General features: G+C 43.6%; 2 protein-coding genes across 3 annotated transcripts in view; one reads left to right on the forward strand and one right to left on the reverse strand.

Annotated features, from left to right (window-relative positions):
• Positions 1-14,676, reverse strand: part of APOO (apolipoprotein O) — a 76,126-nt gene that overhangs the window by 17,453 nt on the left and 43,997 nt on the right. For both annotated transcript variants that reach the window (XM_074968267.1, XM_074968275.1), the window contains one exon: positions 4,086-4,196. In XM_074968267.1, coding sequence (XP_074824368.1) covers positions 4,086-4,196 — 111 coding nt within the window. The remainder of the gene's footprint in view (positions 1-4,085; positions 4,197-14,676) is intronic.
• The window catches only part of C1HXorf58 (chromosome 1 CXorf58 homolog), a 94,546-nt gene that overhangs the window by 6,873 nt on the left and 72,997 nt on the right, over positions 1-14,676 (forward strand). The window contains exons 2-3 of the mRNA XM_074943742.1: positions 9,479-9,546; positions 10,195-10,344. Coding sequence (XP_074799843.1) covers positions 9,479-9,546; positions 10,195-10,344 — 218 coding nt within the window. The remainder of the gene's footprint in view (positions 1-9,478; positions 9,547-10,194; positions 10,345-14,676) is intronic.

A 14,676-nucleotide genomic window follows, 5' to 3' on the forward strand; every position in this document is an offset into this window, starting at 1 on the left:
CAATCCTATAATACAGCTGTGTGTGTGCGCGTGTGTGTGTAAGTACCATAGACAGATATTTAGAAGAGGCAGAGCAGCTCGGGAGCTAGGAATGTAAGACTCAAGTCTACAGATGGAATTGTCCATGAATCTTTTCAAAGGCACAGTAGCTTTACGTTATGCATCGGAACCTGTATTTCTTTAAATGGCCAGTAAAATCAAAACAGTGATCTGACACCACAGACTCTCTCCCCTGCACATAATTCTAAGTAAACTTCTCCCTGGAAATAACTGATTTGGCTTTTTACAGGCAGCGTGCTTCACTAAACTGTCTGCATACACTTCTCAGCTGTCACTATTTGTTTAATCTGTTCTATGAGCCATACAAGATAGACACAAAGCTGTTACAGTTCACTAGTCTGTATGAAGGGTAATTGAAATTTCTATTAACTAGAAGAACCCAAGCAAAGCATTAAGATGCTTAACAGGAAACCCTCTACATAAAACTTGAGGCAGGATGTAAAATACAAATTAAACATTCTCTCATAAAGTAACCACTCATTAAAAGGTCCACATTTCTTAACAAATCAATGCAAATGATCAGTTACACATAGCTTTCATTTTTAGCACAATCCAGTTTCTGTTGCAATTTATGTTTGACTCAATCACAGAAAAGGCATGGCCACAATTTTGGTGCAAAAAGATAAGTCAGTCATTCTTCTGTGGCTCTGCTGAGCTGTGGCTCTCTGTTCCCTTGTGCTAATGCTGTATGCTGATTTGTTGGTTTCACTTCATTCTTCACATTTCTCCACATTTTTCTCTGATTTAGGGTCAGGAGTTTCTTTGAAATCCTTCAGTTTATATTACAAAATTAAACTCTGTGGGCACATTTGAATACTGCAAACAGGAGGGGCCTTTTTTTAAAAAACTCTTTATGTACTTATGTTCTTCAGAAGGGGTTTTCCCACAAATCCTTACCAGCTTAACTTTCTGCTGTGATTATGAGCCTCAAAGATACAGCTTCAACACTATTGTGCTGTTAGTAGTCTTAACATTGCTTCAAAACCAAGGAAAATTATGCCGTGTGTAAGGCTAGATCTACTTTACAAGCCCTACAGCGGCACAGCTGCAGTTACACTGCTGTAGCACTGCAGTACAGACAGTTGCTACAGTGACAAAAGGAATGTTTCTGTCACTGTATTGTAAATCCAACGTCTTGAGAGGTGGTAGATAGGTCGACAGACAAATTCTTCCGTTGACTTAGTGGTGTCTATACTGGGGCTTAGATCAGCTTAACAACATCTCTCAGCGGCGTGAAAAATTCCTGAATGATGTAGGTAGGCCGCCTTAAGATTTAGGTGTAGATGAGGCCTAAGTCTGAATCAGAGACCTTACTTCAGTGTGACTTTGCAATTGCTCACTGTAAGTTATACGGTCATTCTAAAAACATGAATCTGCCCCTGCCCCATCCTCATCCATCCCTTGGTGTCCCCCCACCCCTTTTTCTAAATATCTGTCTATGGTACTTACATGCCCCCCCCCCCCCACACAACTGATGCGTCTAAGCACCTCACATTTTTCTTTCAGCGTAGTTCTCTTCTACACCCCATGACGTAGTAAAGTAGTATTTATCTGCATTGAGCGCTGAGGCACAAGACAGACTGATTTGTCAAAAGTCACCCAGGAAGTCTGTAGTGGAGCAGGAAACTGAACCTATGTCTCCAAGTCCCAGGCTAACTACTACACCAGTGAGTCCCAAACTTCTTCATGCCGAGACCCCCTTTGCGCTCATATCTGTTAATGCAACTCCCCTGGTACTTAGTATTCATGCTGGCTTTGCGCAATCAAACACTCCATCTTAAACAGTCTACTTTGAAAACTATGGGTGGGTAGCCAGGTCCAGATTAACCACTGTGAGCTTGGTGCACTTGCACAGGGGCACCAACTACCAGACTAAACAAAAAGGAGAGGCAATTGAAGGCCCGGGGGCCACATTCAACCTGCCAGATCATTTTATTTGGACCTCCACCCCGCATGCTGGAAGGGCGGGGAATCCCCAACCTTTCCCAATCTCACTGTGATGGTCCTGCATCCACCACATAGAGCTTGGGACCTTCTGCTGGCCATAAAAGGCATGATGCTGCCACAAGAGCACTGTATTGCTTGAGGAGCAGACGGTGCTGCCCAGCTGTCTGCTTAAGCTTTCTTGCATTTTCTCCCCCCCGATCTCACAGCCCCCTGGTGATCTCTGCGTCATGTCCCACAGTTTGGGAACCCCTGCACCAGACATCAGTTTCATAAGCCATGCAATGTATTACTAAGATAATTACTGGTGTGCAGTAGCTAACCCCCAGACACTGGAGGAAGTGTTCTCCATCATTACAACTGATCCTAACACAAAGCCAATCAGAACAGAGTTCTAAGTTTGCCAAGCCACCTCTTTGTCCAAAATATTACTATTTTCCCTTAAATCATAAAGCCTCTCGCACCTCTTCTTATAGACGACCATACATACTGCAACTGCACATCATCTGGCCAGAGGTCAGAACAAATCTTTTGAGAGATGCTAGTACCAAACTACCAACTGGGTAGCTGGAAACATGCAAGGAACAAAGGCCAACTAAGCAGTGCGGAGATTGAAGTAATTTAGGGGTTTTGGAACCTTAGTACCTTGAAGTCCAACCACCCTATACTTGGACTGACGGAGCAGAGAAGTTAGCCTGCTGAGACGGGAGTAAGAATTGGAGAAAGAAGGGACATGCATGAGTTATGAGTGGATGGGAATGTGAAATGAACCATAGCAGGGCTGGAACATAGGCTTCACTCCTCTCTGGTGGAAGGAAATCTGACACTGCTATTGGTGTTTGATTCAGGACAGAAGGGGGAAAAGAAAGAAAGAAAAATGTGATTTAATTCAAAGGAACACAAAATAGTAAACATGCAGACATTTGATAATCTTTATTAATGCTGATAATGTATTGTGAATGACATTAAGATCCCAAAATGCTTGCCATACTCTACACAAAATACATTTATCCAAACAGCCTGCTTCATCATCAAAATGCAGCCACATCTGTGGCAGGAAGCCATGATCTTTGAACAACATATAACAGGGCAGAAGGGACGTATGCTTTATTGAACTGAAAGTACAAATGAATGTTAGGTAGGTTAGAATGAATAATCACTCAATTGGATTTTAGCCGGGACCATGGGTCAACATGCTGGCTCTTGCAAAAAGTGCCAAAATATTTTAATAAATCGGTATTTGAAAGATTGTACCTTCAGTAATACCGTGTTGGCAGCACTGTGACAGGGCACAGATTCAGAAGATGACTACCTCTGAAAGAATCAAACTTGTGAGAATTTATCATCAGAATTTAGGTAACTTGTCCAAAGATATTAAATAAAATAGTATATTTCTCTCTCTAAACACATATAAGCTATTTACCTCTACAAAGTACTATTTGTTTTAAGGCCTGGATGATAGGAGTGTCCAGAGTCTAGTAAAACAGTGCAAGAGGAGGTCATTATGCTGCTGCATTGCCTACCAGGGTGACAACAAAGCTACCTCAATTTTCATAAATATTTACCCCCTCCCCCCAAAAAAACAAAACTGAGAAAAGCAGTTAGATAAGGGGTTCTATTTTACTTTTCCAATGAGTTACTACTAATGAAATTTAACAATTTTAATGTTACTTTGAAGCAGACAAAATCCTTTGAAGCAATTGGTAAACTTTTTCTTAAGGTTCAGATCTAGTCCATAAAAGTTTGCATCTGCAGACATGACAGGATCAGAATCATTCATTCACAACACTCCCCCCTTCTTTCTTAGTACCCTTAGCTGATTATATCTTAGTGGTGGAGAAAAAAAATTCCCAACAAAATTTCTGGGAAGCCTAGATTGAAATTAGTTTAAGATATTCCCAGTACTTAGAGAGAAAGTATCTTTTTTTTGTCTTCAGAGCCATCAGATCAATTTTTTTTTTTTTTTTTGGTTTATAAACAGAGCAATTCAAGTCTCAATCTATCATCCTCTACCCCAACCATCAATGTTGTGCCTTTAAATTATCCTCTATTTTGGAAATTAAATCCCTTTGACTTCTTACCTTGTCACTTGCTTTTTTCCCAGATTTCTTCTTTTTAGGACTATCCTTCCAGAGAGATTCTACAGCTATATATCCTTGCAGACTCCAGTCATACAACCTTGAACCAATGACCTTTAAAACAAGAGGTTAGAAGAGCAAATCAGTTTAAGAACCATCTGAGAAGGGTTTATTCTTATTACAATATAAATGGTTCCATAATCCACCAAGCCCCTTAACTGGGACTGTTTTACAAAACATTCATGCTGCTCAAGTATGGAACGTACAGCTTCACTAAAAACACACCATAAAAAGGATGACAACAAAAAATCCCCATAAAAATGGTTTACTGTTATACAGTGGTTGGAACAAAGTATAAAGAGAGGTGAATTTTAAAATAACCTTAAGCAATTCTGAAATGTAAGCAATTTGCGGGTTTTGAAACTCTAGTACACTGCATTATATGCATTTCAGATTTTGCTATTTTTAAAATAGATTTTAGTCTTTGTAATACCATTTTAGAAAGATTAGTAATACTTTCCCTATTGATTTTGCCACCATTTGATCATTTTATATTTCACAGCTTTGCTCCGACAACAGGAATCAACATAAGTAGCTCCCTTCTGATTACTTTTGTCTGTTCATCATTATCACAAATGTCAGCAAGATTATGTACAGTTCTCTGAAAAGTGTCTGTTAGTAAGCTCCTAAAGTACAAAGGAACCAGTCACGCCCACAGTTTTGGCTATGTCCCACCAAAATGGAGTTGCCCTGAGGCCCTTCCCCACTCAGCCTCCTCCACCTGAGGCCCTGCCTATGTCCTGTTCCCCCAGAGAATGCTCCCTCCCACGCCTCTCTCCGCCCCCACCCCCAAAGGCCTCTTTGCCCGCACCTCTGCCTCTCAGGGCGCGAGCAGCGGGGGCCGTATGGAAAGCGACAGAGAACCGTGAGCGGGGGGGACACAGCCGTGGGGGAAAGGGGCAGAGAAACAAGAGCGGCAGGGGGCCACCTGGGAAGAGTGGGATGTGGGAGCGGGGCCTTGAGGCAGAGCATGGGAGGGGCCATGGCCTGGGCACCCTTTCGGCAGTGGTGCTCCAAAAGGCCAGCGGCACGTCTTCAGAAGGAGGTGCGGTACATCCTGTTTGGGGAGGTTTAGCCTCCCCGGCCTATTATACCCACTGTCCCTGTCTTCAGCCTAAGGCTGAAAATGAAAAATGGACATTCTGCTTGCTTAGACACTTACTAAATACAATTTTTAGACTGGAAGCTCTTCAGGGTATAGATTGTATTTTATGGTGTTCGTACAGCAGCTAGCACAATGGAGCCCCAGCAGTTAGCACAATCGAGTTCTGAATCAGACTCAGGCTCTAGAGCAGTGTTTCTCAACCAGGGGCATGCGTAACCTTGAAGGTACGCTGAGATCTTCCGGGGGAACATCAACTCATCTAGATATTGCCAAGTTTTATAACAGGATACATAAAAAGCACTAGTGAAGTCAGTACAAACTAAATTTTCATACAGACAGCTTGTTTATACTGCTCCATATACTATACACTGAAATGTAAGTACAATATTTATATTCCAGTTGATTTATTTTATTATATGGTAAAAAGAGAAAGTAAGCAATTTTTCAGTAATAGTGTGCTATGACATTTTTATGTCTGATTTTGTAAGCAAATAGTTTTTAAATAAGGTGAAACTTGGGGTATGCAAGACAAATCAGATTCCTGAAAGGGGTACAGCAGTCTGGAAAGGTTGAGAGCCACTGCTCTAGACTATATTGTAGATTTTATGCACACAAATCACACCCTATTTTTGGAGGATTGTGGATAACAAAATTGTGTGCGTGTTCCATCCAAACTGCAATGAGGAGCAAATTCTTCTCTGTGGAGTACATAAGACAGACCAGTTCTCCTTTTCTGACTGCTGTCAGATCTGCCACTCAAATCAAAATAGTGAGGATTTTTAGATGCAGGGTCAGATCAACAGCTTGTCTGCCTATCTACAAGTTTCTAATGAACTCACCGCGTATTCTTGAAAGAGAGAAAATAATGCACAACACACAGGAATCTTCCTCCTGCCTTAAAATCAAGTTGAATTTTCAAATGGTAAGAAGCAGCTGTAGCATTCCATACTCTCCATCACCCTTAGCATGGATCCCTCTCAGACCTTCATTACAATGCACCATTAAGCTTTACTGTTTATGCTAAGAGAAGGCTTCACCGTACAACATACCCCACGTCAGTGTGTGGTTAAAGATAAACACCTTGTTACCATTTAGAATAGGAAAATGGACTAAAAAGGACCAATAACTGAGCCCAGCAGGAAGTCATATCCATACACTGTATTTACAGACAATACAATTATTTTAAAACCGGATTCACTTTGAATACAGAAAAGAATTGTCACAAATAAGTTTTCTAGTCAGACAACTGGATCTGAGATGCAGGCTGTCTTTGAACAAACTGTCTTAAAAAGAAGAAATACATACTTAGGCTGTTTGGCCACCATGTTAAACTAGTTTAAGTAGGTCAAATTTTAGATATAAACAAGTTGCTAGTTGGCATGCTGCATTGAGAGAAATAAGATTTTTATCTGCATTTGATGGTGATATGGGCAGTAATAAAAGATAAAAAGCAAACACCCAGAGACCTGGCAATGAATGTGCTATACTTCTCCAAAATCTTCACAGGCACTGAAGGTATAAACCTTTGTACTCTTGTCTAGCTTTTGAAATATTATCTCCCAAATATTTAGACAAACTAGTAATTTGCTTCAGAACAGCTTATACTTCATTAGCAAAATATTCTGTTTCCTCTTAACATAGAATGCTGCAGATATGTGGGGATCATCATTAGAAAGCTGCAAGAAGTGCAAACTTACCAGAGTAAAAATAAAAAGACACTCCTTTCATCTGTGGTGCCAGTACAAATACAGCTATCAAAACAAGATGAAGGAAAACCAACAACTGTCTGTAGGCAGCAGCTGCTTTTTCCTGGTTATAAAAATTCCTCCAGTACATGCTCTTTAATCTATACACAGCAAAAGGGCAACATGATGCAAAAAAGTGTCAATTGTGATGAAGTACTGATTTAATCTCTTATTTTGGGTCTTTGCGTTGTTTTTAAGGCCATAAGTTACTGAAGTACTCTTACAAACTCATGAATGACTGAAGATTTTCAAGCTGCATATGGGCTCAGTCCTGCATTTGTTGCAAACCTAAATATCCCAGAGTTCACTATATTTGAGTTCACGGAATTCAGTGGAGTTATGAATGTACAGTGACTGCAGAACTGGGCCTTACTTTCACATTTTGAAATTCTTTTTTGTGAGTTAGAAAGCTGGGAAAATTTCTGTCAGAGAAAAGCACTTACAGCATAAACAAAAACTGCAAGCAACAAACTTAGGGCTTCAGACAGACAGAAACAAAATGTTTCCAAAGCACAGACTACCCATTTAAATTATAACATCCAAACCTTGTCTATATGCTTTTTGCTCCAGGGGTATGTAATTTCCTTAGTGTTAGGTACAGTCCTGTAGATTTAACATTACTGTTTTTTCAAAAAATATTAGCTCTGATGGAGCTATGTTCAAGACCTTTGCCACATTCCAGTTTCTCTCCTTTTATTTGCTGGAGTTGTCACGGCAGGTAAAAGGGAGTAATACAAAATCTCAGACTTTCAACTGAGAGCTTGCAGAAGACAACAGTTTCTCCAGGCCTTCAGAAAAGTATTTTAGTAACTCCAGATTTGGCTTAAACCGAAAGATGACAAAATATAGTTCCTCTTTCTTTCATTAGTGTTAAATTCCAGCATGCCAAAATATTTCCTAACTTCCACTGAATTCAACATAAAAGTGCAAATATGTTTAACTCCCCAGTAATATTTAAATAAACACTGAAAAGTCAGATTGGCAAGTTGTCAGGAGAGGTTCTGAAGAAACTTGGAAGTGGGCTTACATTCTGCTTAGTGTGTGCCAAATATCTCTGGGCCTAGCGCAATACAGTAGAACCTCGGCGTTGCAAACACCTCAAGAATGGAGGTTGTTTGTAACTCTGAAATGTTGGTAACTCTGAACAAAACATTGTGGTTGTTCTTTCAAAAGTTTTCAACTGAATGTTGACTTAATACAGCTTTGAAACTTTACTATGTAGAAGAAAAATGCTGTTTTCCTCCCCGCTTTTTTTTAGTAGTTTACATTTAACACAGTACTGTACTTGCTTTTTTTTTTTTTTTTTTTTTGGTGTGTCTCTGCTGCTTCCAGATCGTGTACATCCAGTTCCAAATAAGGTGTGTGGCTGACTGGTCAGTTCGTAACTCTGAGCTTCTACTGTAGCCCCAAGCACATAAACAACTTTCCCCTTCTTATTGTGTACATAAGAAATTAACTACAGTATTCTATTTCAATACATACAGGTTATCAAGCAGGATTAAGGGTAATGGCTCTCTATCAGTACAGCTTCGTGGGAACCTTAACTGAGAATTTGCTGATTTTTTAGCATGTATTTTGTAACCTTTAAAAACTGTAGTCAGTTTAGTTTATTGTCAAGGGCATAAATCTTGACAACAGCTGTGCACTGGCAAAGATTTTTCCCTGCAAGAAGCAGTGAGCGTGAATCAAAATGACTAGTACGTGTGCTGTATTATGCAAGTTGAGAAGACTCAATACTGGGAAGGATTATTAAAAATGACTGAAAACTCTTCTATGGTGCAAAGAGGTTAATTTTGGTAGTTTAGTAGCAGATGCTTTTTCCAGACTGAAGCTGAACCAGAGGTAAGTGCAAAATGCAGGTAAGTGTAACAACAGATCTGTATTTTATCTTGGATAGAAAGCAGAACAGCTTTAACACATCAGTGGAAGTTCTGCCAAAGCCACAAATATTAGAACAATCTGCCCAAGCTTGTCTGCTAGGTGCAGGTCAAAGACAGCGCAACGCATCTTCACAACACAGAGCTTTAGATTTTGTTCTAAGTAATACAAACAATATGCTGCAGAAGGTAAAAGGAACATCTTTCAGCAATCTTGTGATAAACAGCTACAAGTTTGTTCTCCATAAGAATAGTGCCTGGAGAAAAAGTCTTTTAGATTTCCAATTACAGAAAGTAATGCCTGGAAACTATCCCTGATCATTAAGTTTAACCATTCAACTTGTTGAGCAACTGTGGAACAGATCAGGCTGCTACTGTACTCCCTGTGTACATGATGTTCCAGAGCTTCTGTTGCCAGTACACCTCATTCAGCAATACAAATATTGTAATTGAAAGGGATGTGACTTTTCTTATAGCCAGAGGTGCAGGACCTATATCACAAGCCCACACTGTACTCTGCTTAGCATATTTCCTAGTTCTTTGATGAGCTAACCTTTCTCCAGTGGAAAGCCTTAATTAAGAGATGAATGTGCTCCTTTGTCCTTTTAGGTATTTGGCAATATTCAACATAGCGCACAAACATCAGGACAGTGTGACACCCAAGGAAGTGCAGAGTGGTAAACTACTCAATAAGGAATAATTCACATTTTAAAAGCTAAAAAATTACATTTTTTCCAAAGAGCCATTTTAGAAAAAAGTGTTCATGTTTGAATTGGGAAGTTTTAATTGTTCCCAAATTTAAGGTTCATAAATGTGTGAGAATCCTTTAAACAGAAGACCACGTTAACTTTATTTATGTCTTGTTAATCAATCTTAAACTTTTACTGCTACATCTTAGGTCAAATCAAGCAAGTCTTGGACTTTTAAAAAAGGTTTGTTTTAAATAAAATCATTTATATGAAGCTAGATATTTACTTTTTTAAAATCTCTTCATGATGTAAACCCTCTCAAACTCAATCCAACACCTAAAATGAGGAAGGGAAACACAGAAATGGGAGGTGAGCAAGAGGGCTGTTTCAGACATGAGGGTTGGAACAGGAACAGATGGAAAGGAGGAAGTAAAATCCCAACTCCCTCTCCCAACCACTGCTCCCCTCCCAAAACAATACACTGCAGAAGTGGTTACTTGCAACTTGAGTGCTTTGAAATGGACTCTGCATATTCACACTCATGGGATGTGCTGTTTGGTGCAGTCTGGATAGTGGTATCTTCTTGTAGCAGTGCCTGTTAGAGTGCTCATCTGCCTCTCTGATCCCTCTCCTCAGCGTTCAGAGGGGGACGGCTGCTCCTTGCCACCTCCATTCCTTCCTACTGCTTTCTCAGCGTAAGGATTTTACACAACTCCAAAGATGATGGGAAAGAGGGTGGAGGGAGTGTGAATATGCAGAGTCCATCTCGAAGATGTCTGGTTACAAGTGAGTAACTTCCACTTCTTTGGATGTCCTCTACATAGTCACACCCAGGGGATGGTTTGGCAATCAGTACCTCATGACTTGATATGGGGCACTCACATGACAGACTAAGGACTGGAGTGCTAGCCTATTGAACTCAGCACATGATCTAGATGCCAGATCTAGGCAATAGTGTTTTGTAAAGATATGACTAGGCAAGGGTTCTTGCAAATTTTTTGGAGGCCTCAGAGTGCGGCCACCAACTCTTGCTGGTGGCTGCACTGACACTTTTTCCTAAAATTATTTATTTTTCCTAAAGTCAATAAAGTAATATGCACATATATACACCCAAATCATTGTAATTTATTTATGTAAGGTTTGAGGAGTTGTTCTTTTGCAGACTCAGTAATGAAAATCATGCACAGTTATCTCTATTCTTTACTGGACCTAACAGAACAGAAACACAAATAAGGTGCTTTGCACGTTCTTGTCTTTTTTATTATTGTTTCTTTTGCTTTTTTGGGAAAAGGGTTGTTTGTACAACAATTCTGAAGTAAATTTAAAAAAGCTTTGACATAACAGAAGTCCAAACAATAATGAAAAATACACCTGGGTGGCTTGGGTCTGGGGAGGGGAAGGGAGGGAAGAGGATGTACAGCTGCAGTTGCAGCTGGCCTGGGGCTCCTCCCGGTAGGTGACAGGGAGCTCTGGGCTTCGGCTGGCCTGGGGCTCCTCCGGGCACATGGTGGGGCGTGTCTCAGGGCTTCGGCCAGACTGGGGCTCCTCTGGTCACAGGAGGATGGGGGGGGGTGTGCTCAGGTTTCTTGCTTGTGGCTCCAGGTGCAAGGGGCTCCGGCTGCCGGGGGGCGAAGTCAGGGGCTAGCCTCCCCAAAGGAGGCTCCACCGGGTGCCCATACACTCACTGCTCACCCCCTGTTCGCCTTTCGTGTCCCTCCTCACTCCCCCACCTGCCGCTCACCTCCTCACTCGCTTGCCACAGATATCCCCCTGCCCGCTGCGAGAACTCCCACTTGCTGGTTCACCTCCTCACTCCCCCACTCGTAGCCAGACCCTCCTACCCCCCTCGTCACCCTGCTGCTGGCTCGCTGCTCACCTCCTTACTCCTCCGCCAGGGCCCCCCTGCCACTCACCTCTTGCCTCCTAACCTCGCCCCTCACCCACTGCTCGCCTCGCTGCTCGCTTCCTCACCCCTTCCTTACCACCTCACTTTGCTCCTTAAGTGTTGTGTGTCCCACCTGTGCAGGGGCAGCGAGTTATATGGGCCCGTGGTGCCCGGGCTCCAGCAATATTCAGGGCCCGGCTCCATCAATGTTTGGGACCAGGTCTCTCCCCCAGCCCCGCACACCTCCCCCGAATATCCCCCGGCCCCCGGAGCGTCCCTGCCTCAAGCTGGTGGCTGTCCGCTGCAGCTCTGCGCTGGACTCCCGCTCTGTTGGCTCCCGGCATCAACTGCTGCCACAGAGTCCTAGTGCCCCCCATCCACTAGTGCCAGGGCAGGCTGACCCTGCCCCTGCCCTTCCACCTTGGACCCTTCCCTTTTCCGGTCAACACAGGGCCACCCCCCTGCCCGCAGTTACCTCTCCTGCCCCATGCTGGGCAAGGGGCAGCCCCACCTGCAGTGAGGGGCAGCAGCAGGGGAGGAGACGCACACATGATGGCAGCCCCCCACCACAGGGGAGGCAAGGGGGCTTCCTGGACCTGAGAGGGGCCCTAGGAGCACATGCAGAGACAGTGGTGCGAGGTGAGTGTGCTGCCGGTAGGGACAGGGGGGACCCAACCCCGGAGCTCGCTGCTGCCAGCTGGGGGGAGTCCTCCTCTGTGGCCCCAGCCCTGCCCCACCCCAGAGCCTGCACCCCCCCGCACCCCCCAACCCTCTGCCATAGCCCTGAGCCCCTTTCACACCCTAACCCTCTGCCCCAGCCCTGAGTGCCCTCCTGCATCATGAACCCCTCATCACCAGCCCCACCCCAGAGCCCCCACATTTTTACATTATTTTTTAAAATATATATCAGCTTACAAGGCAGGTGTGCAGATCTGTTCTGGGCACCACAAAAAGTATACAAACCTGCACCTATGTCTCCAGAGAGGCAGCAGGAGCAACAGGGATGAAAGGGAGGGGCTAGTGCTTCCCCCCACAACACACACACTGCCCAAGAAACTGCTGTGGCCGCAGGGAAACCCCCTGGTGGCCACATTTGAGAAATGGTGGACTACAGCATCATGTGGCAGCCTTACATAGTAACATGTCTGAGGCATACTAAAGAAGTAGCTACATCTACAATGAGATGACTGTGGTCTCAGTGCAGTAGAACAGATGTAATCCAATAACCCTCTTCTGTATGTTGGCAACAAGAAGAAAGCCAAGGAAAGTGTGGGCCCCTTACTGAATGAGGGAGGCAACCTCGTGACAGAGGATGTGGAAAAAGCTAATGTACTCAATGCTTTTTTTGCCTCTATCTTCACGAACAAGGTCAGCTCCCAGACTACTGCACTGGGCAGCACAGCATGGGGAGGAGGTGGCCAGCCCTCTGCGAAGGAAGAAGAGGTTCGGGACTATTTAGAAAAACTGGACATGCACAAGTCCATGGGGCCGGATGCGTTGCATCCGAGAGTGCTAAAGGAATTGGCGGATGTGATTGCAGAGCCATTGGCCATTATCTTTGAAAACTCATGGCGATCTGGGGAAGTCCCGGAAGACTGGAAAAAGGCTAATGTAGTGCCAATCTTTAAAAAAGGGAAGAAGGAGGATCCCAGTCAGCCTCACCTCAGTCCCCGGAAAAATCTCCCACAGTATTCTTGTCAGCAAGTTAAAGAAGTATGGGCTGGATGGATGCACTACAAGGTGGGTAGAAAGTTGGCTAGACTGTCTAGTTGAGCCACTACTCAACGGGTAGCGATCAATGGATCCATGTCTAGTTGGCAGCCGGTATCTAGCGGACTGCCCCAAGGGTCGGTCCTGGAACCGGTTTTGTTCAATATCTTCATTAATGATCTGGAGGATGGTGTGGATTGCACCCTCAGCAAGTTTGCGGATGACACTAAACTGGGAGGAGTGGTAGGTATGCTGGAGGTTAGGGACAGGATACAGAGGGACCTAGACAAATTGGAGGATTGGGCCAAAAGAAATCTGATGAGGTTCAACAAGGACAAGTGCAGAGTCCTGCTCTTACGACAGAAGAATCCAATGCACCGCTACAGACTAGGGACCGAATGGCTAGGCAGCAGTTCTGCAGAGAAGGACCTAGGGGTGACAGTGGACGAGAAGCTGGATACGAGTCAACAGTGTGCCCTTGTTGCCAAGAAGGCCAATGGCATTTTGGGGTGCATAAGTAGGGGCATTGCCAGCAGATCGAGGGACGTGATCGTTCCCCTCTATTCAACATTGGTGAGGCCTCATCTGGAGTACTGTGTCCAGTTTTGGGCTCCACACTACAAGAAGGATGTGGAGAAATTGGAGAGAGTCCAGCGGAGGGCAACAAAAATGATTAGGGGACTGGAACACATGACTTATGAGGAGAGGCTGAGGGAACTGGGATTGTTTAGTCTGCGGAAGAGAAGAATGAGGGGGGATTTGATAGCTGCTTTCAACTACCTGAAAGGTGGATCCAAAGAGGATGAATCTAGACTATTCTCAGTGATAGCAGATGACAGGACAAGGAGTAATGGTCTCAAGTTGCAGTGGGGGAGATTTCGGTTGGATATTAGGAAAAGCTTTTTCACTAGGAGGGTGGTGAAACACTGGAATGCATTACCTAGGGAGGTGGTGGAATCCCCTTCCTTAGAAGTTTTTAAGGTCAGGCTTGACAAAGCCCTGGCTGGGATAATTTAAGTTGGGATTGGTCCTGCTCTGGGCAGGGGGTTGGACTAGATGACCTCCAGAGGTCCCTTCCAACTCTGATATTCTATGATTCTATGTGTATCCACCTAGATAATATCCCTCTTCTAACCCACCTAGATAAAGACTGAGGAAATAGGAAGATTTTAGGGCTGTCAACTTAGGAAATATTAGGGACTTCTGAAATACTCTAGCCCCTATTAAGAAAGTAAACTAAAGCTCTCAGTGCTTAAGGTATGTAATTTAGATTCCCTTTATGGGCATGAGGTCTAGGAGAGAAAACCAGCAAGTTAATGGCTTGATTAATAGAACATTCAGAAACTATTCTGGGAAGAAATCTACGGTGAGGCCTAAGAACAACTTGACCTCTATAAAGGACAGAGGATGAGGGGGTCTGCCATGAGGGCAGGTGACTTGCTCTCTTGTCTGGCTAAAAAATGGCTACTGCAAAAGTGGCCTTAACAGATCAATGAAACAAAACTATCTGCCATGGACTCAAG

This window comes from Natator depressus, chromosome 1 (genome assembly GCF_965152275.1).
Source record: "Natator depressus isolate rNatDep1 chromosome 1, rNatDep2.hap1, whole genome shotgun sequence".
Classification (NCBI taxonomy): domain Eukaryota; kingdom Metazoa; phylum Chordata; order Testudines; family Cheloniidae; genus Natator; species Natator depressus.